Genomic DNA, 24,954 nt, shown 5'->3' with positions numbered 1-24,954 from the left:
ACATGTTTTCGCAACAATTCTCCCAAATTGAAGTAAATATGACACGTTTTTATTATGATTACAACAGTTTAGTTAAAAAACTTTTCTGTAATTAGAAAATTTAAGACAAACTAATAAAAGACTTACAAAAATAGAACATTTAATCACTGCCTCAGGGAAGATGTGTAACTACTATATTTGCTAATCCCATAAAGATAGAGCTGGAGGGGAGGTATAGAACTACTATATATCCTGATCACATAGAGATAGCAGCAGTATACAGATAGAGCTGGAGGGGAGGTATAGAACTACTATATATCCTGATCACATAGAGATAGCAGCAGTATACAGATAGAGCTGGAGGGGAGGTATAGAACTACTATATATCCTGATCACATAGAGATAGCAGCAGTATACAGATAGAGCTGGAGGGGAGGTGTATATCTACTATGTATCCTGATCACATAGAGATAGCAGCAGTATACAGACAGAGCTGGAGGGGAGGTGTATAACTACTATATATCCTGATCCCATAGAGATAGCAGCAGTATACAGATAGAGCTGGAGGGGAGGTATATATCTACTATATATCCTGATCACATAGAGATAGCAGCAGTAGTATATAGATAGAACTGGAGGGGAGGTGTATAACTACTATATATCCTGATCCCATAGAGATAGCAGCAGTATACAGATAGAGCTGGAGGGGAGGTGTATATCTACTATATATCCGGATTTCATAGAGATAGCAGCAGCAGTATATAGATAGAGCTGGATGGGAGGTGTATATCTACTATATATCCTGATCACATAGAGATAGCAGCTGTATACAGATAGAGCTGGAGGGGAGGTGTATAACTACTATATATCCTTATCTCGTAGAGATAGCAGCAGTATACAGATGGAGCTGGAGGGGAGGTGTATATCTACTATATATCCTGATCTCGTAGAGATAGCAGCAGTATACAGATGGAGCTGGAGGGGAGGTGTATATCTACTATATATCCTTATCTCGTAGAGATAGCAGCAGTATACAGATAGAGCTGGAGGGGAGGTATAGAACTACTATATATCCTGATCACATAGAGATAGCAGCAGTATACAGATAGAGCTGGAGGGGAGGTGTATATCTACTATATATCCTTATCTCGTAAAGATAGCAGCAGTATACAGATGGAGCTGGAGGGGAGGTGTATATCTACTATATATCCTTATCTCGTAGAGATAGCAGCAGTATACAGATAGAGCTGGAGGGGAGGTGTATAACTACTAGAGTCATGGCCGTAAATTTTGGCACCCCAGAAATGTTTCTAGAAAATGAAGTATTTCTCACAGGAAAGGATTGCAGTAACACATGTTTTGCTATACATATGTTTATTCCCTTTGTGTGTATTGGAACTAACTAAACTAAAAGGAAAAAAGCAAATTGGACATAATGTCACCAAACTCCAAAAATGGGCTGGACAAAATGATTGGCCCCCTTTCAAAATTGTGGAAAAATTTAATACACACCTTGGGGGAGATTAATCAGAACCTGTCCAGAGGAAAAGTTGACCAGTTGCCCAGTTGTCCATAGCAACCAATCAGATCACTTCTTTCATTTTTAAAATTCCTCTGTAAAATGAAAGAAGTGATCTGATTGGTTGCTATGGTCACCTGGTCAACGTTTCCTCTGCACAGGTTCTGATGAATCTCCCCCATTATGTAGAGGCAGTTGGCATTTATAATGTGATCATAGCCGGCTGTACCCTTTCCCTGGCCCTTTGAAACAAATAGATTTAAAAGGGTACTCCAGTGGAAAACTATTTTTTTAATTTTTTTTATTTCAGATCAACTGGTGCCAGAAAGTTAAACAGATTTGTAAAGGACTTCTATTTAAAAAAATCTTAATCCTTCCTGTACTTATCAGCTGCTGTATGCTCCCCAGAAATGTGTGTAGTTCTTTCCAGTCTGACCACAGTGCTCTTTGCTGACACCTCTGTCTGTGTCGGGAACTGTCCGGAGCAGGAGAGGTTTCCTATGGGGATTTGCAGTTCCTGATACAGACAGAGGTGTCAGCAGAGAGCACTGTGGTCAGACTGGAGAGAAATTCAAAAAGAAAAGAACTTCCTCTGGAGCATACAGCAGCTGATAAGTACTGGAAGGATTAAGAATTTTTAATAGAAGTAATTTACAAATCTGTTTAACTTTCTGGCACCAGTTCATTAAAAAAAAAAAATAATGTTTTCTAGTGGAGTACCCCTTTAAAGTCAAAACACTGGGCGGCAAAATCTAGGATAACGGGGAGATTTATCAAAACCTGTCCAGAGGAAAAGGTGCTGAGTTGCCCATAGCAACCAATCAGATCGCTTCTTTCATTTTGCAGAGGGCATTTTAAAAATAAAAGAAGCGATCTGATTGGTTGCTATGGGCAACTCAGCAACTTTTCCTCCGAATAAGCTCTCAACTCAAAAATGCATTGCCGTCTATGGAGAGGTCGCATTTCTGAGCAGAGTGTCCGCCTGTGTTTTCTGGGCAGACATTCGCAAAATTTCCAATGTGTGAACAAGGCCTCAGAGTCAGATTGATGCCTGTCCTCCATGACAGCTTTCCTTGGTTTTGCAACAGCTGCCATAACCCATCTTTCCTAGGTTCCTGAATGTAAAATTTACCGAAATACGTAAGTGGGTAGGGAATTTAAGAGGAATTCTCCAGTGAAATAAAACTTCTCCCCTATCCTTTGAATGGACTGCCAGTGCGCCAGGCAGGAGATCGCGGGTAGTCCCAGTGGTCCCCAGGGATCTCCTGCACTGCGCCCTGGCAGTCCTTAGGGAAAGGGGTTCGCTGACTCCCCGCACGAAGCGGCCGCCGACACGCCCCCTCCACGTATCCCATAGAGATACATGGAGGAAGCTTGCTGGCCGTGGCTTCATCGGGGGTCAGCGCACCTCCTTCCTAGGGATCGCAGGGTTTCCCAGTGGTCGGACCCTCCGCAAATTATAACCTATCCCCTATCCAAGGAGATTAGTTTTATCTTACTGGAGAACTCCTTTAATGTGTTCCCCAACCTGTGGCTCTCCAGCTGTTGCAGAACTACAACGCCCAGCATGCCCGGACAGCCTAAGGCTGTCCGGGCATGCTAAGCGTTGTAGTTTTGCAACAGCTGCCATAATGCACCTTTCCTAGGTTCCTGAATGTGAAATTTACCTAAATATGCAATAAGGCGTTAGGGAGTTTAATATGTTCCCCAATCTGTGCCTCTCCGGTTGTTGCAAAACGACAATGGCCGCCAGGTCTCTAGGGCAGGGCTCCCGGGTCTCCAGGGCAGGGCTCCCAGGTCTCTAGGGCAGGGCTCCCAGGTCTCTAGGGCAGGGCTCCCGGGTCTCTAGGGCAGGGCTCCCGGGTCTCTAGGAGAGGGCTCCTGGGTCTCTAGGGCAGGGCTCCCAGGTCTCTAGGAGAGGGCTCCCGGGTCTCTAGGAGAGGGCTCCCAGGTCTCTAGCACAGGGCTCCCAGGTCTCTAGGACAGGGCTCCCAGGTCTCTAGGACAGGGCTCCCGGGTCTCTAGGGCAGGGCTCCCGGGTCTCTAGGGCAGGGCTCCCGGGTCTCTAGGGCAGGGCTCCCGGGTCTCTAGGGCAGGGCTCCCGGGTCTCTAGGAGAGGGCTCCCGGGTCTCTAGGGCAGGGCTCCCGGGTCTCTAGGAGAGGGCTCCCGGGTCTCTAGGAGAGGGCTCCCGGGTCTCTAGGAGAGGGCTCCCGGGTCTCTAGGGCAGGGCTCCCGGGTCTCTAGGGCAGGGCTCCCGGGTCTCTAGGGCAGGGCTCCCGGGTCTCTAGGGCAGGGCTCCCGGGTCTCTAGGGCAGGGCTCCCGGGTCTCTAGGGCAGGGCTCCCGGGTCTCTAGGGCAGGCCTCCCGGGTCTCTAGGGCAGGGCTCCCGGGTCTCTAGGGCAGGGCTCCCGGGTCTCTAGGGCAGGTCTCTGGGAATCTGCATAGGAAATATATTTGTCAGTCTGTCTGTGCTGCCTTTTCAAAACTCACCACTAGATGTCAGTGTTTCTCCACTACATGGTTGACTTGGGGGGGGGTCTTCATCTTCAGAAATGTCTTTTTTACACCTTAAATCCACAGTATAAATAATTCTTTGAAAGCGTTTATCAGGGGGAGAGGAGCGACATCTGCAGAATATGACGTGGTGACTAGCACACATACTGGGGTCCATGCTGTGCCATCTATTGTGGGGGCCCTCTGGTGCATCTGCAACCATTATGTATGTTGAGTTTCCAGACATTGGGCCCCTTGGGGATGTCTTAGCCCCCCCCCCCCCCACTTTATATATAGCAATTTGTTATCAAGATTAACCCCTTGTGTCCCGCACGACTAGCAGGTGCCTCCAGCCATCGGGGTCTTACTTCCCCCTCTTATTATGGTATTTCACGCACAATTGACCTCGGGGCATCTCGCTCTACTGCTTAGCAACTGCGACCCCCCCCCCTCTTCCCAAACAGGTTGGCGGCCATCCCCACCGTCGCCCCAGTATCACACTGTGATGCTGGCAGCGTGAAGGGCATGCGTGCAAGGCTTGTTGTCGGATGGCGTATCTGCTTTCCGCCTGTCCGGTCCTGACACGGAGCCTGTCATCATCCATCCCCATAAGGCTGCGGCGGGAGGATGTGATCCTAATAGGATGTGGCGTTACGTACGTCTTACTCCAAATAAGTAGGTCAAGTTTATCATTGTGTCCTTGCCCAGCAGGGTCATGTTCCCACAAACTGGGTTATACGGCTAGTGTTGTGGCTCCGTATACCGCGATCGGCCGCGCTTATATACATTAACTATTGTTAGGGGAAAAAATAACCTCACTGAAAACAGGCAGCAATAAAGCAGAGGTCACCGAGCGCATCCAGGGGCCCGTTTCGGCTCACCCCCGTGTGTTTTGCATGGGGTGACCCCTTAAAACGCATCTCCAGTACATGTAAGACTGAGTCAACAGGAAAAGTCTGGGGACAACCAATATGGCTGTTGTTATTGCACTGAACATGCTTCTTACCCAACTTTCCTAGAGTACTGAATGTCACCCATTCACTTTATGCACTGACACGTTACCTGCTTCCATGCATCTACTATGTTATTGAGCAGTGACTCTTTGCCTGTTGCAAAACGACAATGCCCGGCATGCCTGGACCGCCTTTGGCCTGTATACTGCTGCTATTTCTATGGGATCAGGATATATAGTAGTAATATACCTCCACCCAGCTCTATCTGTATACTGCTGCTATCTCTATAGGATCAGGATATATTGTATTTATACACCTCCCTCCAGCTCTATCTGTATACTGCTGCTGCAAACTCTATGGGATTAGGATATATAATAATTATACACCTCCTCTCCAGCTCTATCTATATACTTCTGCTATCTCTATAGGATCAGGATATATAGTAGTTATACACCTCCAATCCATCTGTCTGTATACTGCTGCTATCTCTATGGGATCAGGATATATAGAAACTGTACACCTCCCCTCCAGCTCTCTCCGTATACTGCTTCTGCTATCTCTACGGGATAAGGATATTTAGTATTTATACACCTCTCTCCAGCTCTGTCTGTATACTGCTGCTATCTCTAGAGGATCAGGTTATATAGTAGTTATACACCTCCCCTCCAGCTCTATCTGTATACTGCTGCTGCTATCTCTAGAGGATCAGGTTATATAGTAGTTATACACCTCCCCTCCAGCTCTATCTGTATACTGCTGCTATCTCTATGGGATCAGAATATATAGTAGTTATACACCTCCTCTCCAGCTTTGTCTGTATACTGCTGCTGCTATCTCTATGGGATCAAGATATATAGTAGTTATACACCTCTCCTCCAGCTCTATCTGTATACTGCTGCTATCTCTATGGAATCAGAATATATAGTAGTTATACACCTCCAATCCATCTCTATCTGTATACTGCTGCTATCTCTATGGGATCAGGATATATAGAAGTTGTACACCTCCCCTCCAGCTCTATTCGTATACTGCTATCTCTACGGGATAAGGATATTTAGTATTTATACACCTCCCTCCTGCTCTATCTGTATACTGCTGCTATCTCTATAGGATCAGGTTATATAGTAGTTATACATCTCCCCTCCAGGTTTATCTGTATACTGCTGCTATCTCTATGGAATCAGAATATATAATAATTATACACCTCCTCTCCAGCTCTATCTGTATACTGCTGCTATCTCTATGGGATCAGGATATATAGTAGTTATACACCTCCAATCCATCTGTCTGTATACTGCTGCTATCTCTATGGGATCAGGATATATAGAAGTTGTACACCTCCCCTCCAGCTCTATTCGTATACTGCTACTGCTATCTCTACGGGATAAGGATATTTAGTATTTATACACCTCCCTCCTGCTCTATCTGTATACTGCTGCTATCTCTATAGGATCAGGTTATATAGTAGTTATACATCTCCCCTCCAGGTTTATCTGTATACTGCTGCTATCTCTATGGAATCAGAATATATAGTAGTTATACACCTCCCCTCCAGGTTTATCTGTATATTGCTGCTATCTCTATGGAATCAGAATATATAGTAGTTATACACCTCCCCTCCAGCTCTCTGTATACTGCTGCTATCTCTATGGAATCAGAATATATAGTAGTTATACACCTCCCCTCCAGCTCTATCTGTATACTGCTGCTATCTCTATGGAATCAGAATATATAGTAGTTATACACCTCCCCTCCAGCTCTATCTGTATACTGCTGCTATCTCTATGGAATCAGAATATATAGTAGATATACACCTCCCCTCCAGCTCTATCTATATACTGCTGCTATCTCTATGGAATCAGAATATATAGTAGATATACACCTCCCCTCCAGCTCTATCTGTATACTGCTGCTATCTCTATGGAATCAGAATATGTAATAGTTATACAACTCCCTTCCAGATCTATCTGTATACTGCTGCTATCTCTATGGAATCAGAATATATAGTAGTTATACACCTCCCCTCCATCTCCATCTGTATACTGCTGCTATCTCTATGGAATCAGAATATATAATAGTTATACACCTCCCCTCCATAAATTCTTAGTATAAGTTACAGTTTGCATGTGTTGTGCAGTGCACCCCTTCCAGTAATACGGTGCTAGACACATATAGGGTGCACTGACCTATTAACCCATTCTTATAACCACACGGCGGCGCGGTGCTGATGGGAGACGTTATGTGGAGGCCGCTCCGCCAGGTGTCCTAATAGACAGGGCTGTGAATATTGGGGGGATGGCAGGTGCCATAACAGCTCGAGATGGCTCCTAACCACCGTTCTCACACTCCGCTCTTTATTTTTAACCCCCTATACCCTCTTTTTGTTATTATTTTGAGACTCCACGTGTGACTGCGCCATTCAGTTATTAACTATTTAGTAGAGTGGATCAGATCTACAGTAACACAGGATGAATCCGAATCTAATGATTGGGCCGTCTATACATTTAGCCTAAGACTAAGGATTTTCTGGGGGATATGTAATTTGCATAAAAATTTTAGCAATTTTTAATTTTGCGCAGTTGAGGTTTCTGTGTCTAATTTAAGAAATTGCGCACGCAGCATAATAATTTGCATGAATTGTTTTTAAAAAAAAGATGCGCAACAGGGGAAAAGATCCTCTCATGCCTGTACTTCCCTCATCCTACACCACCAAGAGCAGTGTTTTCCAACCAGGGTGCCTCCAGCTGTTGCAAAACTGCAACTCCCAGCATGCCCAGACAGCCAACGGCTAGATACAGACTCCAATAAAGAAAGAGAACGCACCATGAGAATAACTATGCTGATATAACCATTTAGGACACACGCTGCTCTTAAAGTAGTCATCACTCAGCTTTCCCAGTCACCTGAACAGCAAACACGCCCAGGTATGGAGCAAAATAGAGGAGAAAAGAGTTGGTTGTCGCAGCAATGTCTATTAGAAAAGCTGGGTGACCGTTAACAAACCCAACAGTAGTCGTCACTCAGCTTTCTCAGGCACCTGAATGGCCAAAAGTATCTTAACTATGAATAAATAAACTGCAAAACTAGACTGAAGTTTAGCAGAAACCTAGGAGAACATGGATGAAACATGTCATTCTATACCAGGGTGCCTACAGCTGTTGCAAAACTACAACTTCCAGCATGCCCGGACAGCCAACGGCTGTCCGGGCATGCTGGGAGTTGTAGTTTTGCAACAGCTGGAGGCACCCTGGTTGGGAAACACTAAGTATACTTGCACAATTCTTTTGTGCAAAGAATTTATTTATGAATATAAATTCAATATATATATATATATATATATATATATATATATATATATATATATATTCAACAAGAAAATAACTTCCCGTGGAGAATACAGCAGCTGATAAGTACTGGAAGGATTAAGATTTTTTTTAACATAAGTAATTTACAAATCTGTTTAACTTTCTGGCACCAGTTGATTTAAAAAAAAAAATAAAATAAAAAAAAAAAAAATTGTTTCCCACCGGAGTACCCCTTTAAGACTAGGTTCACACTATGGAATTTCCAGACGGAGACATTCTGTCCAGAGATTTTGAGTGCGCCCAGCACCGAGTGCCGGAACCGTGGATACATTGCCGCCTCATGGAGGGCAATGTCTTCTGCCTGGATTCCGCCTAAAGAATGAGCGTGATCATTCTTTAGGCGGCGTAATTTCGAAATTCCGTAGTGTGCACTGTGCAGCAGAATCCCATTGCCAACAAGGGGTTTCTGCTGCCTCGGAATTTCCAAATGTAGTGTGAACCCGGTCTAAATGTTTTTGTCATAGAGGATCCCAACATGTGGTTTTTCCATTCATGAGATAGATCGTGAAGGGTTAATTTGTGGAGACCCAACTACTGTTACCCTAAGAGTTTATCTGACATTGGGTCACTTTTTGTTTCGGAGGAGGGCAAAGCTCTATGAGGGGGGGGGGGGGGGGGGGGGTGAGGGGGGGAGATTTATCAAAATCTGTACAGAGGAAGGGTGGGGCAGTTGCCCACAGAAACCAATCAGATCGCTGCATACATTTTTAACAAGACCTCTGAAAAATGAAAGAAGCAATCTGATTGGTTGATATGGGCAACTGGACAACATTGCCTATCCGCAGTTTTTGATAAATCTCCCCCTATGTGTCCATTGGGTTCTTCGGCAAGAGAGTAGTGGTGCAAGTGTGGACTAATTGAAGCTTCGTTAGTTGGCACTTCTGTTGGTGGTGGTGGACGTGATCCAACATATGCAAAAAAAAGTAATTTTTTACTGGCCCCCATCTAATTTTGCAGAGATTTCCGAACACACAGCGAGGGGAGGGTGAAGGCGGAGCTGTTCAGGACGCAACTCTGCACCTCCCTTAGGAGAACGTAGACTCTCGCAGCCCGGCTCCTGGATGTAGGTTTTGACAGCTGTGAAAATCTACGTCCCAGGGGCTGTAAAAATCTACTTGTGGTTGTGTGATTTACGGAGCCATTGTGAAAATCTAAGTCCAGGGGGCTGTGTACCTCCCTCAGGAGGTGCACAGCCCTGCTCACACAGCCCCCTGGAGGGATTCCCACGGCCTCGATTGCACAGACCCCTGGGCGTAGACTTTCACAGCGGTCAAAATCTACTTCCAGGAGCGGGGCTGTGGGAATCTATATCCTCCTGAAGGAGGGGCTTAGAGGGAACTGTGTACGGGAGGGAGGTGCAGAACTGCGTCCTGCACAGCTCCGCCTTCCCCCACCGCTTGCTGTATGTTGGGAAATCTCCGGACAGCTGAGGGAAGGGCTGATGCAAAATAGCATCGGGCACAGTTCTGCACATCACACCGGCACTCACCAATATATGCTCAGTCACATCAAGGTTTATTCATGTACTTGATAGTATGGATACATGAACCAGCCGGGTTTCGGCTACATTTGCCTTCCTCAGCTGTCTAAAACTGAGGAAGGCAAATACAGCCGAAACCCGTCCTTTTTATGTATCCATACTATCAAGAACATGAAGACACCTTGATGTTATGGAGCCTATATTTGTGCATGTTGAGAATAATTATTTTTCTTTTAAGTATGGACTAAGACTGATGGGTATTCATAGTCAGACCACCATCACCATCATCCATGGTCTCTGACCTATGTCTTTCTATAATTTTCTTGGGTCCTCTACTTGCCATTCATGCTGACTTGCCGCCATGGACAAAACAAAAAGACTCAGACCTCCATGCACCCTCCTTCATGCCGGGGATCTGAATTGTCCTCTTTGTTGTGTAATAACCTTTTTTTCTTCCCCTTCCTGAGAACACGATTAACCCGGACTCTTTGCAGGGAACTAGAAGTTGATCTTCCGCTCCCATCTATGTGCAACACACACATAGGAAACCACAAGAGAGAAGAAGCTGTAACTGTAACAGCCGACTTACTGGAAGTCAATGACACTGCCATTTTTTATTTTTAGGTTTGGCTGGCATGGGTAATCTGATTAAGGTGCTAACCAGAGACTTAGACCACAATGCCGCTCATTTTTTCTTGGATTTTGAAAGTAAGTCTCGCAGAAGATCCGTCCACAGCTGTGGCTGTTAACCCATGCAGGTTCCTCATTCCCATCACCCAAGACCAAGGCAATGGGAACTGTTTTTGGGCACAACACCCCCTCCCCACCACCCAACAAAAAGATGTTGCATGACATTCCTAAGAACGAGGACATCCTCATCGTTCAGAAGACCAGGGATAGGCAACCTCATGGCCAGCTGGATGTTACCAACCCATTGCTAGTTGGAGTTGGTGGTAACATCATGGCCATTGCTTTCCGACCCCTGGTTTATGTCTCATTTTTTCCAAGTCATTGAGGGTCCTTTGTGATCAATGCCCTTCGGGATTAATCCAGCCAATGGGGAGACCTAGTCAACAGTGATGTCCTCGTGGTGCCGATAATCTCTTCTGGGCCCAATGATCTTCTGCCCACCATTTATGCATCTTGGTGGATTCATGCACCTACCATACCCATATGGGATAATAAGGAGCGAATGTCCAACATTAACCCATTGTGCTGTCATATTAGATTCATGACGATCTTCCAAAAAGGCCCGAGATGGGAGGATCACTGCACGGCACCACTGTCGATGTGTCAAGTAACTAACCGGTGAAATTCTCTGTGATGTCCATCATGTCTACTATGTTCCTCAGGTTCTCCAGGGAGTGGACGGCCACATCTGCCGAGCTCTGTCCTCCACTTACGTATTTATTGTCTCCTTGTGTACAGAAGGTCTTCTGTCTGATAAAGACATGCTTTGTCTTTTCTCATTCTTGTCTTGACAGGTATCTTAACATGGGGAACCTTCTTAAAGTTTTGACATGCACAGATCTTGAGCAAGGGCCAAATTTTTTCCTTGATTTTGAAAGTGAGAATATGATTTTATATATCTATCTCTCTCTGCCTGCCGTAGACTGCGTCTGTCTGTCCGCACTCAGCGTCTGTCTGCTGCTGCTTGTTCGTCTGCATATGGAGAACGGGAAATCTTCCAAAGCTTTGGTTAGATTATAACACACAATACCATAGACCCCCCACACGTATATTGGACCCATAACACCAATACTAGGGAACTGGAAGGACATGATGAATAGTGTGTACAACAAGAGGCTTAACACGGATTTGAATTATACATGAACATTACTTGTCCTATACTGATCAGCATCTCTGAATGTATGTACAGAGTGACCCCTCCAGCAGAACAGTGAGTACAGCTCTGGAGAATAATACAGGATATAACTCAGGATCAGTACAGGATAAGTATTATAATGTATGTACACAGTGACCCCACCAGCAGAATAGTGAGTACAGCTCTGGAGAATAATACAGGATATAACTCAGGATCAGTACAGGATAAGTAACGTAATGTATGTGCACAGTAACCTCACCAGCAGAATAGTGAGTACAGCTCTGGAGTATAATACAGGATATAACTCAGGATCAGTACAGGATAAGTAATGTAATGTATGTACACAGTGATCTCACCAGCAGAATAGTGAGTACAGCTCTGGAGAATAATACAGGATATAACTCAGGATCAGTACAGGATAAGTAATGTATGTACACAGTGACCTCACCAGCAGAATAGTGAGTACAGCTCTGGAGAATAATACAGGATATAAATCAGGATCAGTACAGGATAAGTAATGTAATGTATGTGCACAGTAACCTCACCAGCAGAATAGTGAGTACAGCTCTGGAGTATAATACAGGATATAACTCAGGATCAGTACAGGATAAGTAATGCAATGTATGTACACAGTGACCCCACCAGTAGAATAGTGAGTAGAGCTCTGGAGAATAATACAGGATATAACTCAGGATCAGTACAGGATAAGTAATGTATGTATAAAGTGACCCCACCAGCAGAATAGTGAGTACAGCTCTCGAGTATAATACAGGATATAACTCAGGATCAGTACAGGGTAACTACTAAAATGTATATATGAAATAAAGGGAATAACTATCTTCAAAAATAAGATGAACCTACATAAAAAGTTGAGCTAGGAAGGTATTGCATCCTGTATTATACTCCAGTGACTTCTGTAGCAGAATAGTGAGTGCAGCTCTGAAGTATGGGAATACCGGGAGTTGGTTTTAGAAGAGCAGGAGAGCGGCAGGTTACAGACCTCTGATATAGGCTTCTAGTGGGTGGAAGATCCTGCAAGTACAAAGTCAATGTCTTGTATGTTGCGTGTTAGTGTCCAGTGTTCAATATTACTGCTGTTACCTCCTTCTTATTGCTAGAATACTTTGTTGTACAGCACACGTATAGTATGTATATTTATGTGGCTTGTTGACTGATGTAAATGGATGGATCTGAGTTCTGTATGCTGCATTTTCTTTGTTTTCTAGACTTTCCTAGTTTTTTTTCCCCCCACAGAATCAAATATTTATTTCTAGTTTCCTTCCATTAGGTTTTTTTCCATAGCAGCCATGTCTTCTCTCTTGTAAGCTGCGACGTCATGCTACAGGCACTGAATGAAGAGAGCTGCCATCTTTTCTCCCCCTTCCCCTCTTGTCAGCACTGAATGAGACCAGTGATGTCAAGGGATGGGGGGGGGGGGGGGGGGGACTGGTATTACTGCTCATTAGATTTATGACTCTTTTGATAAGGCAGCAGAGAGCCCATCCTGATGGTAACAACTGTGACTGAGAAAGGCTTCCTGCTGCCTTATCAGAAGAGTCATAAATCTAATGAGCAGTAATACCAGTCCTCCCCCCCCCCACCCCCCTCCCTTGACATCACTGGTCTCATTCCGTGCTGACAAGAGGGGAAGGGGGAGAAGAGATGGTAGCTCTCTTCATTCAGTGCCTATGGCAGTAATACCAGCTCTCCCCTTCACATCACAGGTCTTGTCCTGTGCTGACAGGAGCTTTGCCTTCAGAGCCTGTGACGTGACGTCACGGCTTACAAGGCAGGGAGCACAGCTCCTATGGAAGATCACTGCGCTATGGATATTATATCAGTAAGTTGCTTTATTCTAGTTTTTGACAATATATGCAGGTTGTTCCTTTCAGACAATAAAATCAGCTTTTCGTCAATCAAAAATGGCTGAAACAAGGAAACAGTAGACTACATTCTACCGTTTACTGTTTCTTTACAGCAGTGTTTTCCAACCAGGGTGCCTCCAGCTGCTGCAAAACTGTTTGCAACAGCTGGAGGCACCCTGGTTGGGAAACACTGCTTTTCAGTATAAAATATAATATACATTTTGATTCTGGGTTAAAAAAACTAAAAAACTTGGAAGTCCTTTCCTTGTTGCCTTGTGTCTTGTCTTGTATCTGTACGTCCACCTACAATGCCTTGTTGTACCGGATTAATTGTGTGCGCTAAACTCTGCCTCCATCCAGTGCTAAGTTTTTTATTTTTCCTCCTCCTTTCTTCTGCGTATTAAATTATATTTGGCTTCTTCGTTTCCTTTATTTCTTATGGGATTTTGTTATTGTGTCTTTATTTTAGACGGTTGATAATCAAGACTTGTTTACTTGCTGTCCATTTATAGCTGCCGGTATTTCGGTATTTTTCATGTAGATATACATATTACAGTGCATTCATAAAGTCTTCAAACCCTTTTACTTTTTTCACATTTATGTTGCTTGTTTATTAAATAAGTATGTGTATATATGTATGTATATATATATATATATATATAATATTTTATTTATTTATTTTTTTCCCAATCATTCTGCACTTAATACCCCATAGTAAAGTGAAATAAGAATTTTAGAATTTTCTTAAATTTATTAGAAAGGAAAAACAAAAAATCTGCATGGACATAAGTATTCAGATCCTTTTGCTATAAAACTAAATAATTTAGCCCTGGCTCCTCCCGTCGTCTATATAAGGTCTCACAGCTGACAATATATATCAGAGCAAAAACCAAGTCGTGAGGTAGAAAGAACTGCCTGTAGAGCTCAGAGACAGGATTGTGTGGAGGTACAGATGTAGAGAAGAGGACTAAAACATTTCTGCTGTACTGAAAGTTCCCAATAGCTCAGTGGCCTCCATCATTCCTCAATGGAAGGAATAGCCATGACTCTTCCTAGAGCTGGTGCCCCTCCAGACTTAGTAATTGGTGGGTCACTCTGGCGGAGCTTCAAAGGTCCTGTGTGCAAATGGTATAAACTTCCAGAGGTAAAAGGGATATGACAGCCTCCTGGAGTTCACAAAAACTAAAGGACACCCCCCACTATAAGAAACAAGAGTCTCTGGTCTGATGGAAACTTAATCTTAAGTGTTATGTCTGGGGGAAACCAGGCACTGCCCATCACCTGCCCAATACCATCCCTACAGTGATCATGGTGAGGGCAGCATCATGTCTGGGGGAAACCAGGCACTGCCCATCACCTGCCCAATACCATCCCTACAGTGATCATGGTGGGGGCAGCATCATGTCTGGAGGAAACCAGGTACTGCCCATCACCTGCCCAATACCATCCCTACAGTGATCATGGTGGGGGCAGCATCATGTCTGGGGGGAAACCAGGCACTGCCCATCACCTGCCCAATACCATCCCTACAGTGATCATGGTGGGGGCAGCATCATGTCTGGGGGAAACCAGGCACTGCCCATCACCTGCCCAATACCATCCCTACAGTGATCATGGTGGGGGCAGCATCATGTCTGTGGGAAATCAGGTACTGCCCATCACCTGCCCAATACCATCCCTACAGTGATCATGGTGGGGACAGCATCATGTCTGGAGGAAACCAGGCACTGCCCATCACCTGCCCAATACCATCCCTACAGTGATCATGGTGGGGGCAGCATCATGTCTGGAGGAAACCAGGCACTGCCCATCACCTGCCCAATACCATCCCTACAGTGATCATGGTGGGGGCAGCATCATGTCTGGGGGAAACCAGGCACTGCCCATCACCTGCCCAATACCATCCCTACAGTGATCATGGTGGGGGCAGCATTATGTCTGGAGAAAACCAGGCACTGCCCATGACCTGCCCAATACCATCCCTACAGTGATCATGGTGGGGGCAGCATCATGTCTGGAGGAAACCAGGCACTGCCCATCACCTGCCCAATACCATCCCTACAGTGATCATGGTGGGGGCAGCATCATGTCTGGAGGAAACCAGGCACTGCCCATCACCCTCCCAATACCATCCCTACAGTGATCTTGGTGGGGGCAGCATCATGTCTGGGGGAAACCAGGCACTGCCCATCACCTGCCCAATACCATCCCTACAGTGATCATGGTGGGGGCAGCATCATGTCTGGAGGAAACCAGGCACTGCCCATCACCCTCCCAATACCATCTCTACAGTGATCATGGTGGGGGCAGCATCATGTCTGGGGGAAACCAGGCACTGCCCATGACCTGCCCAATACCATCCATACAGTGATCATGGTGGGGGCAGCATCATGTCTGGGGGAAACCAGGTACTGCCCATCACCTGCCCAATACCATCCCTACAGTGATCATGGTGGGGGCAGCATCATGTCTGGAGGAAACCAGGCACTGTCCATCACCTGCCCAATACCATCCCTACAGTGATCATGGTGGGGGCAGCATCATGTCTGGAGGAAACCAAGCACTGCCCGTCACCTGCCCAATACCATCCCTACAGTGATCATGGTGGGGGCAGCATCATGTCTGGAGGAAACCAGGCACTGCCCATCACCTGCCCAATACCATCCCTACAGTGATCATGGTGGGGGCAGCATCATCTCTGGGGGAAACCAGGCACTGCCCATCACCTGCCCAATACCATCCCTACAGTGATCATGGTGGGGGCAGCATCATGTCTGGAGGAAACCAAGCACTGCCCGTCACCTGCCCAATACCATCCCTACAGTGATCATGGTGGGGGCAGCATCATGTCTGGAGGAAACCAGGCACTGCCCATCACCTGCCCAATACCATCCCTACAGTGATCATGGTGGGGGCAGCATCATATTGTGGAGACAGGAAGACTGGCCATTGATTGAGGGAAAGCTGAATGAAGCAAAGTACAGAGAGATTCTTAAAGAAAACTTCATTCAGAGTGCTCTGGACCTCACAAGGTTAACCTTCACTCCAATCAACGACCCTAAACATAGCCAAAAAAAAAAAAAACAAGAGCGGCTTAGGGACAACTCTGTGATTGTCCTTGAGTGGCCCAGCCAGAGTAAGGATCTATGATTGTGTTATCATTTTGTCATTATGGGGTATTGAGGGTATAATGATGGGAAAACTAGAATTTTGTTGATTTTAACACAAGAAGCAACATTCCAAAAAGTGAAAAAAGTAAATGCCTTTCTAAATGCGCTGTAGACTCAAATACTACTACTAGTATAGGAAATATATATTTCACACCACATGTGCACTGTGTAATCATAACTAGTGAGAAGAAATCCCCCTAATACAGTGTATTTGATTCACTTTACACTCTTGTCTGTACAGTCTCCTATAAAGCAGCAGGTTCTGTACAGACACTGAACCAGCAGGGGGCGGCAGTACAAATCACTTAAAGGGGTACTCCTCCCCTAGACATCTTATCCCCTATCCAAAGGATAAGGGATAAAATGTCTGATCGTGGGGGGTCCCATCCCTGGGAACCCCCGCAATCTCTCCTGCAGCACACCCTATCATTTGGTGCATGGAGCGAGCTTCCTTGTCTGATGACTGGCAATGCAGGGGACGGAGGATCGTGATGTCACGGCCCCGCCCCCCTTGGAACTTCACACCCCAGCCCCTCAATGCAAGTCTATGGGAGGGGGCGTGGCGGCCGCCACGCCCCCTCCCATAGACTTGCATTGAGGGGGCGGGGCCGTGATGTCACAATCCTCTGGCCCCTGCGTTGCCAGTCATCAGGCACGGAGCGAAGCACCAGATGATAGGATGTGCTGCAGGAGACATTGTGGGGGTTCCCGGCGGCGGGACCCCCGCGATCAGACATCTTTTCCCCTATCCTTTGGATAGGGGATAAGATGTCTAGGGGTGGAGTATCCCTTTAAAGTGGTACTCCGGTGGGAAACTTTTCTTTTTTCAATCAACTGGTGCCAGAAAGTTAATCAGATTTGAAAACTACTTCTATTAAAAAAATCTTAATCCTTCCAGTACTTATTAGCTGCTGAATACTACAGATGAAATTCTTTTCTTTTTGGAACACAGTGCTCTCTGCTGACATCATGACCACAGTGCTCTCTGCTGACATCTCTGTCCAATTTAGGGACTGTCCAGAGCATCCTATGTTTTCTATGGGGATTTTTTCCTACTCAGTTCTTAAAATGGACAGAGATGTCAGCAGAGAGCATTTTGTTCCTAAAAGAAAAGAATTTCCTCTGTAGTATTCAGCAGCTAATAAGTACTGGAAGGATTAAGATTTTTTTTTTATAGAAGTAATTTACAAATCTGTTTCTGGCACCAGTTGATAAAAAAAAAAAAGAAACGTTTCCCACCGGAGCACCCCTTTAAGTTATTTGTACTGCCGCCCCCTGCTGGTTCAGTGTCTGCACAGAACCTGCTGCTTTATAGGAGACTGTACAGACAAGAGTGTAAAGTGAATGAAATACACTGTGTTAGGGGGATTTCTTCTTACTGGTAGGGGTGGAGTACCCCTTTAAATCTTTAGGACTAACAGAAAATCAGCAGAGTTTTTTTTAATGCTGTTCTCCATGTGAATTGACTTCATATTCCCAATCTAGAGCCCATTCAGACACACAGGCGTCCTGTGCAGGAGATGATATACCGGGGGAGTTAAGACAAGTCTTGATTATCTGACCGCTCTGTCGTACTGATGGGCATTGTGTCCTGTGCATGACGTGGGCTCGTTCTACCAAATGCTATGTACTGTACCATCTTACTGGCTTCTGTTCCATTTACACAGCAGTCTTCTGCAGCTTACAAATTCCCCCCCCCCCCCCCCCCCTCTCATTCCTTAAAGCGTTGGCCTGGTCTCTCAATTCTAATCCGTGTCTATTTTACATCTGTGAACACAAAGGACCTACAATTCCTATTCACTGATCACTGACCATTGGTCATACCAAAGCCTCATGGGGGACGGACTATTGCCTCCATAATTGCATTATCTCTAGATGATTATAGCCGTCCAGCTGAGCAGCCGCTGCTATATCCAGACCCATTCATGTGTCCATCTCATTGCTCACCATGCACCGTGGCTGTGTTACATGGAGAATTACCACACTGTTGTATTAAAGGGGTACTCCGATGGAAACCTTTTTTTTTTTTAAATCAACTGGTGCCAGAAAGTTAAACAGATTTGTAAATTACTTCTATTAGAAAATCTTAATCCTTCCAGTACTTTTTAGGGGCTGTATAGTAAAGAGAAATCCAAAAAAGAAATGCATTTCCTGTGATGTCCTGACCACAGTGCTCTCTGCTGACATCATGACCACAGTACTCTCTGCTGACCTCTGCTGTCACTTTTTAGGAACTGTCCAGAACAGGAGAGAATAACCATAGCAAACATTTGCTGCTCTGGACAGTTCCTAAAATGGACAGCAGAGGTCAGCAGAGAGCACTGTGGTCATGATGTCAGAAGAGAGCACTGTGGTCGGGACATCAGAGGAAATGCATTTCTTTTTTGGATTTCTCTTTAGTATGCAGCCCCTAAAAAGTACTGGAAGGATTAAGATTTTTTAATAGAAGTGAATTACAAATCTGTTTAACTTTTTGGCACCAGTTGATTTAAAAAAAAAAAAAAAAAAAAGTTATCCACGGGACTACCCCTTTAAAGGGGTACTCCGGTGGAAAACAATTTTTTTTTTCAAATCAACTGGTGCCAAAAAGTTATACAGATTTGTAAATTACCTCTATTAAAAAAAAATCTTAATCCTTCCAGTACTTATCAGCTGCTGTATACTACAGAGGAAGTTGTGTAGTGTGTAGTTCTTTCCAGTCTGTCCACAGTGCTCTCTGCTGACACCTCTGTCCGTGTCAGGAACTGTCCAGAGCAGGAGCAAATCCCCATACCAATCCTATCCTGCTCTGGACAGTTCCTGACACGGACAGAGGTGTCAGCAGAGATCACTGTGGTCAGACGGAAAAGAACTACACAACTTCCTCTGGAGCATACAGCAGCTGATAAGTACTGGAAGGATTAAGATGTTTTATTTTTTTTTAATAGAAGTAATTTACAAATCTGTTCAACTTTCTTGCACCAGTTCATTGAAAATAAATTGTTTTCCACTGGAGTACCCCTTTAATATTAGTCCAGGGACAAATCTTTTGTCAGATTGTTGGAATTTATTTAGATTAGTAGCATTGAAAGCTCAAAGAATAATTTAATGAGACACTATTTATATATTTAGTAGGATTAGAAAATTCTGGAGTAATTAGACAGGTGATGCCTGGGCTCCTGAGTAGAGATGAGCGAACTTACAGTAAATTCGATTCGTCACGAACTTCTCGGCTCGGCAGTTGATGACTTTTCCTGCATAAATTAGTTCAGCTTTCCGGTGCTCCCGTGGGCTGGAAAAGGTAGATACAGTCCTAGGAGACTCTTTCCTAGGACTGTATCCACCTTTTCCAGTCCACCGGAGCACCGGAAAGCTGAACTAATTTATGCAGGAAAAGTCATCAACTGCCGAGCCGAGAAGTTCGTGACGAATCGAATTTACTGTAAGTTCGCTCATCTCTACTCCTGAGTAGTATTAGAACGTTGCCTGTCTAGGAATTTTCGAGTAAAAATTTTAAGAACATAAAAATATAGCCCCATGTATTGAAGATCTAATTGAAACGTGGCTGACCCAGAGGATATTGGGTAGAATATATTAGCAATAATAATAAATAATAATAAATTCAGAACCTAAGCTAGACCCTAAAATTTATTCAGACTCCAGACCGGACACCAAAAACTTATTCAGACCCCAGAGTTCAAATCCAGTCTCCAAACTAGACCCCATAGCACAGTGGTCTTCAACCTGCGGACCTCCAGATGTTGCAAAACTACAACTCCCAGCATGCCCGGACAGCCAACGGCTGTCCGGGCATGCTGGGAGTTGTAGTTTTGCAACATCTGGAGGTCCGCAGGCTGTCCGGGCATGCTGGGAGTTGTAGTTTTGCAACATCTGGAGGTCCGCAGGTTGAAGACCATTGCCATAGCAGATCGCTAAAATGGATTCAGATCCCAGGTGGGACCCCCTAAATGAATTCAGATCCGTTGCCAGGTCCATAAATTGTATTTCAGACTCCAAACCACTTGTCAAAATGTATTCAGAGCGCAGAGCAAACCCCTGAGATTTATTCGGAACTCTGTTCAGACCCCAGACCATATCCCTAAGGTGAAGTCAGAGCGCAGATCAGACCCCTAAAATAAATTCAAAGTGCAGATCAGACCCCTAAAGTTAAATCTGAGCTGGATCGTAAAAATAAATTCAGACCCCAGACCATATGCTTAAAATGAATCTGACCTTAAACCATATCCACACCCCAGGCCAAACCCCTGAACTGAATTCAGACCCAAGACCATATTCCTAAGAGGAATTGAGAGTGAAGAACAGACTCGTAAAATGAATTCAGACCCCAGACCATATTGTTAAATAAATTCAAAGCCCAAACCATATCTACAACATTAATTCGGACCCAAGGCCAGAAACCTGAAAACTTAAAGGGGTATTCCAGGAAAAAACTTTATATATATATATATATATATATATATATATATAATCAACTGGCTCCAGAAAGTTAAACAGATTTGTAAATTACTTCTATAAAAAAAAAATCTTAATCCTTTCAGTACTTATGAGCTTCTGAAGTTAAGGTTGTTCTTTTCTGTCTAAGTGCTCTCTGATGACACGTGTCTCGGGAACCGCCCAGTTTAGAAGCAAATCCCCATAGCAAACCTCTTCTAAACTGGGCAGTTCCCGAGACAGGTGTTATCAGAGAGGACTTAGACAGAAAAGAACAACCTTAACTTCAGAAGCTCATAAGTACTGAAAGGATTAAGATTTTTTAATAGAAGTCATTTACAAATCTGTTTAACTTTCTGGAGCCAGTTGATATATATAAAAAAGTTTTTTCCTGGAATACCCCTTTAATTCAGATCCCAGACCATGTTCCTAAGATTAATTTTGAGTGAAGAACAGGCCCCTAATATGAGTTCAGACCCCAGACCATATCTCAAAAATGAAATCAGAGCCCAGATCATACCAGGAAAATAAATTCAGAGCCCAGATCAGACTCTTAAAGGGGTACGCTGCTGGAAATCTTTTTTTAATTTTATTTTAAATCATTTTTTATTTTATTTTAAATTATTTTAAACTGGTTCCAGAAAGTTAAATATATTTGTAAATTACTTTTATTTAAAAATCTTAATCAGCTTCTGTATGCTCCAGAGGAAGTTCTTTTCTTTTTTTAATTTCCTTTCTGTCTGACCGCAATGCTCTCTGCTGACACCTCTGTCCTTGTCAGGAACTGTCCAGAGCAGGAGAGGTTTACTATGTGGATCTGCTCCTGCTCTGGACAGTTCTTGACATGGACAGAGGTGTCAGCAGAGAGCACTGTGGTCAGACTGGAAAGAACTACACAACTTCCTGTGGTGCATACAGCAGCTGATAAGTACTGGAAGGGTTAAGATTTTTAATTAGAAACGATTTACAAATCTCTTTAACTTTCTGGCACCAGTTGATTGAAATTTTTTTTTTTTTATGTTTTCCAGCGGAGTACCCCTTTAAAATTATTTCAGAGGTTAGACTAGACTTCACAATGAATTCCGACCCCAGACCAGACCCTAAAACAACTGAGACCCCAGACCTGTCCTCCGATGCGTTTGACGGTACAGGTCTGGACAGCTGGTGTCCCTGGTCCTGATTCTGACTACCATATAGTTTATAAAGTATATAACAGCCAAACATAAGGTGACTAGTAAATCCTAAATTGATAGTAATATAGGCTAGCCTGTGCTACTAGTTACTAGTAGTATAAGAAATGTGCCCACATGTAGGCCTATAAATGGTGAGGGAACGTAGTGTCTGCAAGGGAATCTTGGGAAGATAATAATAGCTAAAATTAGAATATTTTTTGCATAGTACAGAAAATTTCTCTTCTAAAATGGCGCCTAACCCTTACATCTTGAATGGCTTGTCCCCTATGAACCTTCCCTTCCTATAGGCTCCATTAGGATGCATAGGTAATAGTGGGGTGTTCTTCTGGGACCCATCTCTATTGTCATAGCCCTTGCTCTGTGTGGCCTGATGGTCTCCATCGGCCCCATTTGATGCTTAATTGTTCTTGAAATAAAAATAAAGACATTCTGGAGACCTTTTTAGAAGAAGGCCCGACCCAGTGTGGACAACCCCTTTAAATTCTTACAATATATAGCAGTCCTTAGCCTGTCCCTACTGCCGGCTTCCTCAATGTGTGGCCTAAGCGTGTGTCAAAGTAATGAAGTTCCCGCGTAGTTAGCTTTTTTTTGCTTCTTCCGTTTCCCCCCGTTGTCGCCCCCTACTGTTGCTTCGTCACATAATCCTTGTTAACAGTCACTATGATTTCATGCCGTCTAGATGCTCAACCTACAGAAGCCGAGAAAGATATTTATAATCAGGTGAATGTAGTATTAAAGGACGCGGAAGGAATCCTGGATGATTTACAGTCGTACCGAGGAGCAGGGCTGGAGATCAGAGAGGTAAATCTTGTAATTATTATGATTTTTTTTTTTAATAATATAAAAATTTATATTTAAATACAGTCATGGCCGTAAATGTTGGCACCCCTGAAATTTTTCTAGAAAATGAAGTATTTCTCACAGAAAAGGATTGCAGTAACACATGATTTGCTATACACATGTTTATTCCCTTTGTGTGAATTGGAACTAAACCAGAAAAGGAGGAAAAAAAAGCAAATTGGACATAATGTCACCAAACTCCAAAAATGGTCTGGACAAAATTATTGGCACCCTTAACTTAATATTTAGTTGCACACCCTTTGGAAAAAATTACTGAAATGAGTCGCTTCGTATAACCATCAATAAGCTCCTTACACCTCTCAGCCGGAATGTTGGACCACTCTTCCTTTGCAAACTGCTCCCGGTCTCTCTTATTGGAAGATGCCTTTACCCAACAGGATTTTAAGATCTCTCCACAGGTGATCAATGGGATTTAGATCTGGACTCATTGCTGCCACTTCAGAACTCTCCAGCGCTTTGTTGCCATCCATTTCTGGGGGCTTTTTGATGTATGTTTGGGGTCATTGTCCTGCTGGAAGACCCAAGATCTCGGATGCAAACCCAGCTTTCTGACACTGGGCTGTACGGTGAGACCCAAAGTCCATTGGTAATCCTCAGATTTCATGATGTCTTGTACACATTCAAGGCCCCCAGTGCCAGAGGCAGCAAAACAACCCAAAACATCATTGACCTCCACCATATTTCACTGTAGGTACTGTGTTCTTTTCTTTGTAGGCCTCATTCCATTTTCGGTAAACAGTAGAATGATGCGCTTTACCAAAAAGCTCTATATTGGTCTCATCTGTCCTCAAGACGTTTTCCCAGAAGGATTTTGACTTACTCACGTTCATTTTGACAAAATATAGTCTTGTAGTCTTGCTTTCTTATGTCTCTGTGTCAGCAGTGGGGTCCTCCTGGGTCTCCTCCATAGTGGGGTCCTCCTGGGTCTCCTCCATAGTGCGGTCCTCCTGGGTCTCCTCCATAGTGCGGTCCTCCTGGGTCTCCTCCATAGTGGGGTCCTCCTGGGTCTCCTCCATAGTGGGGTCCTCCTGGGTCTCCTCCATAGTGTTTTATTTCATTTAAATGTCGACGGATAGTTCGCACTGACACTGATGCTCCCTGAGCCTGCAGCTTGAATATCTTTGGAACTTGTTTGGGGCTACTTATCCACCATCTGGACTATCCTGCATTGACACCTTTCATCAATTTTTCTCTTCCATCCACGCCCAGGGAGATTAGCTACAGTGCCATGGGTTGTAAACTTCTTGATAATGTTGAGCACTGTGGACAAAGGCAAATCTAGATCTCTGGAGATGGACTTGTAACCTTGAGATTGATGATACTTTCCACAATTTCTATTCTCAAGTCCTCAGACAGTTCTCTTCTCTTCTTTCTGTTGTCCATGCTTAGTGTGGCACACACAGACACACAATGCAAGGACTAAGTGAACTTCTCTCCTTTTTATCTGCTTTCAGGTGTGATTTTTATATTGCCCACACCTGTTACTTGCCCCAGGTCAGTTTAAAGGAACATCACATGCTGGAAACAATCTTATTTATCCACAATTTTGAAAGGGTGCCAATAATTTTGTCCAGACCATTTTTGGAGTTTGGTGACATTATGTCCAATTTGCTTTTTTTTCCTCCCTTTTTTGGTTTAGTTCCAATACACACAAAGGGAATAAACATGTGTATAGCAAAAACATGTGTTACTGCAATCCTTTTCTGTGAGAAATACTTCATTTTCTTGAAGAATATTAGGGGTGTCAACATTTGCGGCCATGACTGTATATGTGTGTGTGTATGTATATATATATATATATATATGTATCTATATATAT

The 24,954-nt window shown here is 44.1% G+C and overlaps 1 protein-coding gene across 8 annotated transcripts in view; it reads left to right on the top strand.

The window, feature by feature from the left end:
- The window catches only part of CYRIB (CYFIP related Rac1 interactor B), a 168,183-nt gene that overhangs the window by 123,858 nt on the left and 19,371 nt on the right, over positions 1-24,954 (top strand). For 3 of the 8 annotated variants that reach the window (XM_056522752.1, XM_056522755.1, XM_056522749.1), the window contains 2 exons: positions 10,415-10,498; positions 22,954-23,075. In XM_056522752.1, coding sequence (XP_056378727.1) covers positions 10,426-10,498; positions 22,954-23,075 — 195 coding nt within the window. In that variant the 5' untranslated portion in view covers positions 10,415-10,425. Of the gene's footprint in view, positions 1-4,646; positions 4,668-10,414; positions 10,499-11,274; positions 11,358-22,953; positions 23,076-24,954 lie in introns of those variants that run through there. The other 5 variants (XM_056522751.1, XM_056522753.1, XM_056522750.1 and 2 more) reach the window with 3 other exon arrangements.

The sequence above is a fragment of the Hyla sarda genome, chromosome 5, assembly GCF_029499605.1.
Source record: "Hyla sarda isolate aHylSar1 chromosome 5, aHylSar1.hap1, whole genome shotgun sequence".
Lineage (NCBI taxonomy): Eukaryota > Metazoa > Chordata > Amphibia > Anura > Hylidae > Hyla > Hyla sarda.
Note: the sequence above shows the minus strand (reverse complement) of the source record. Positions and strands in the feature narration are given on the sequence as shown.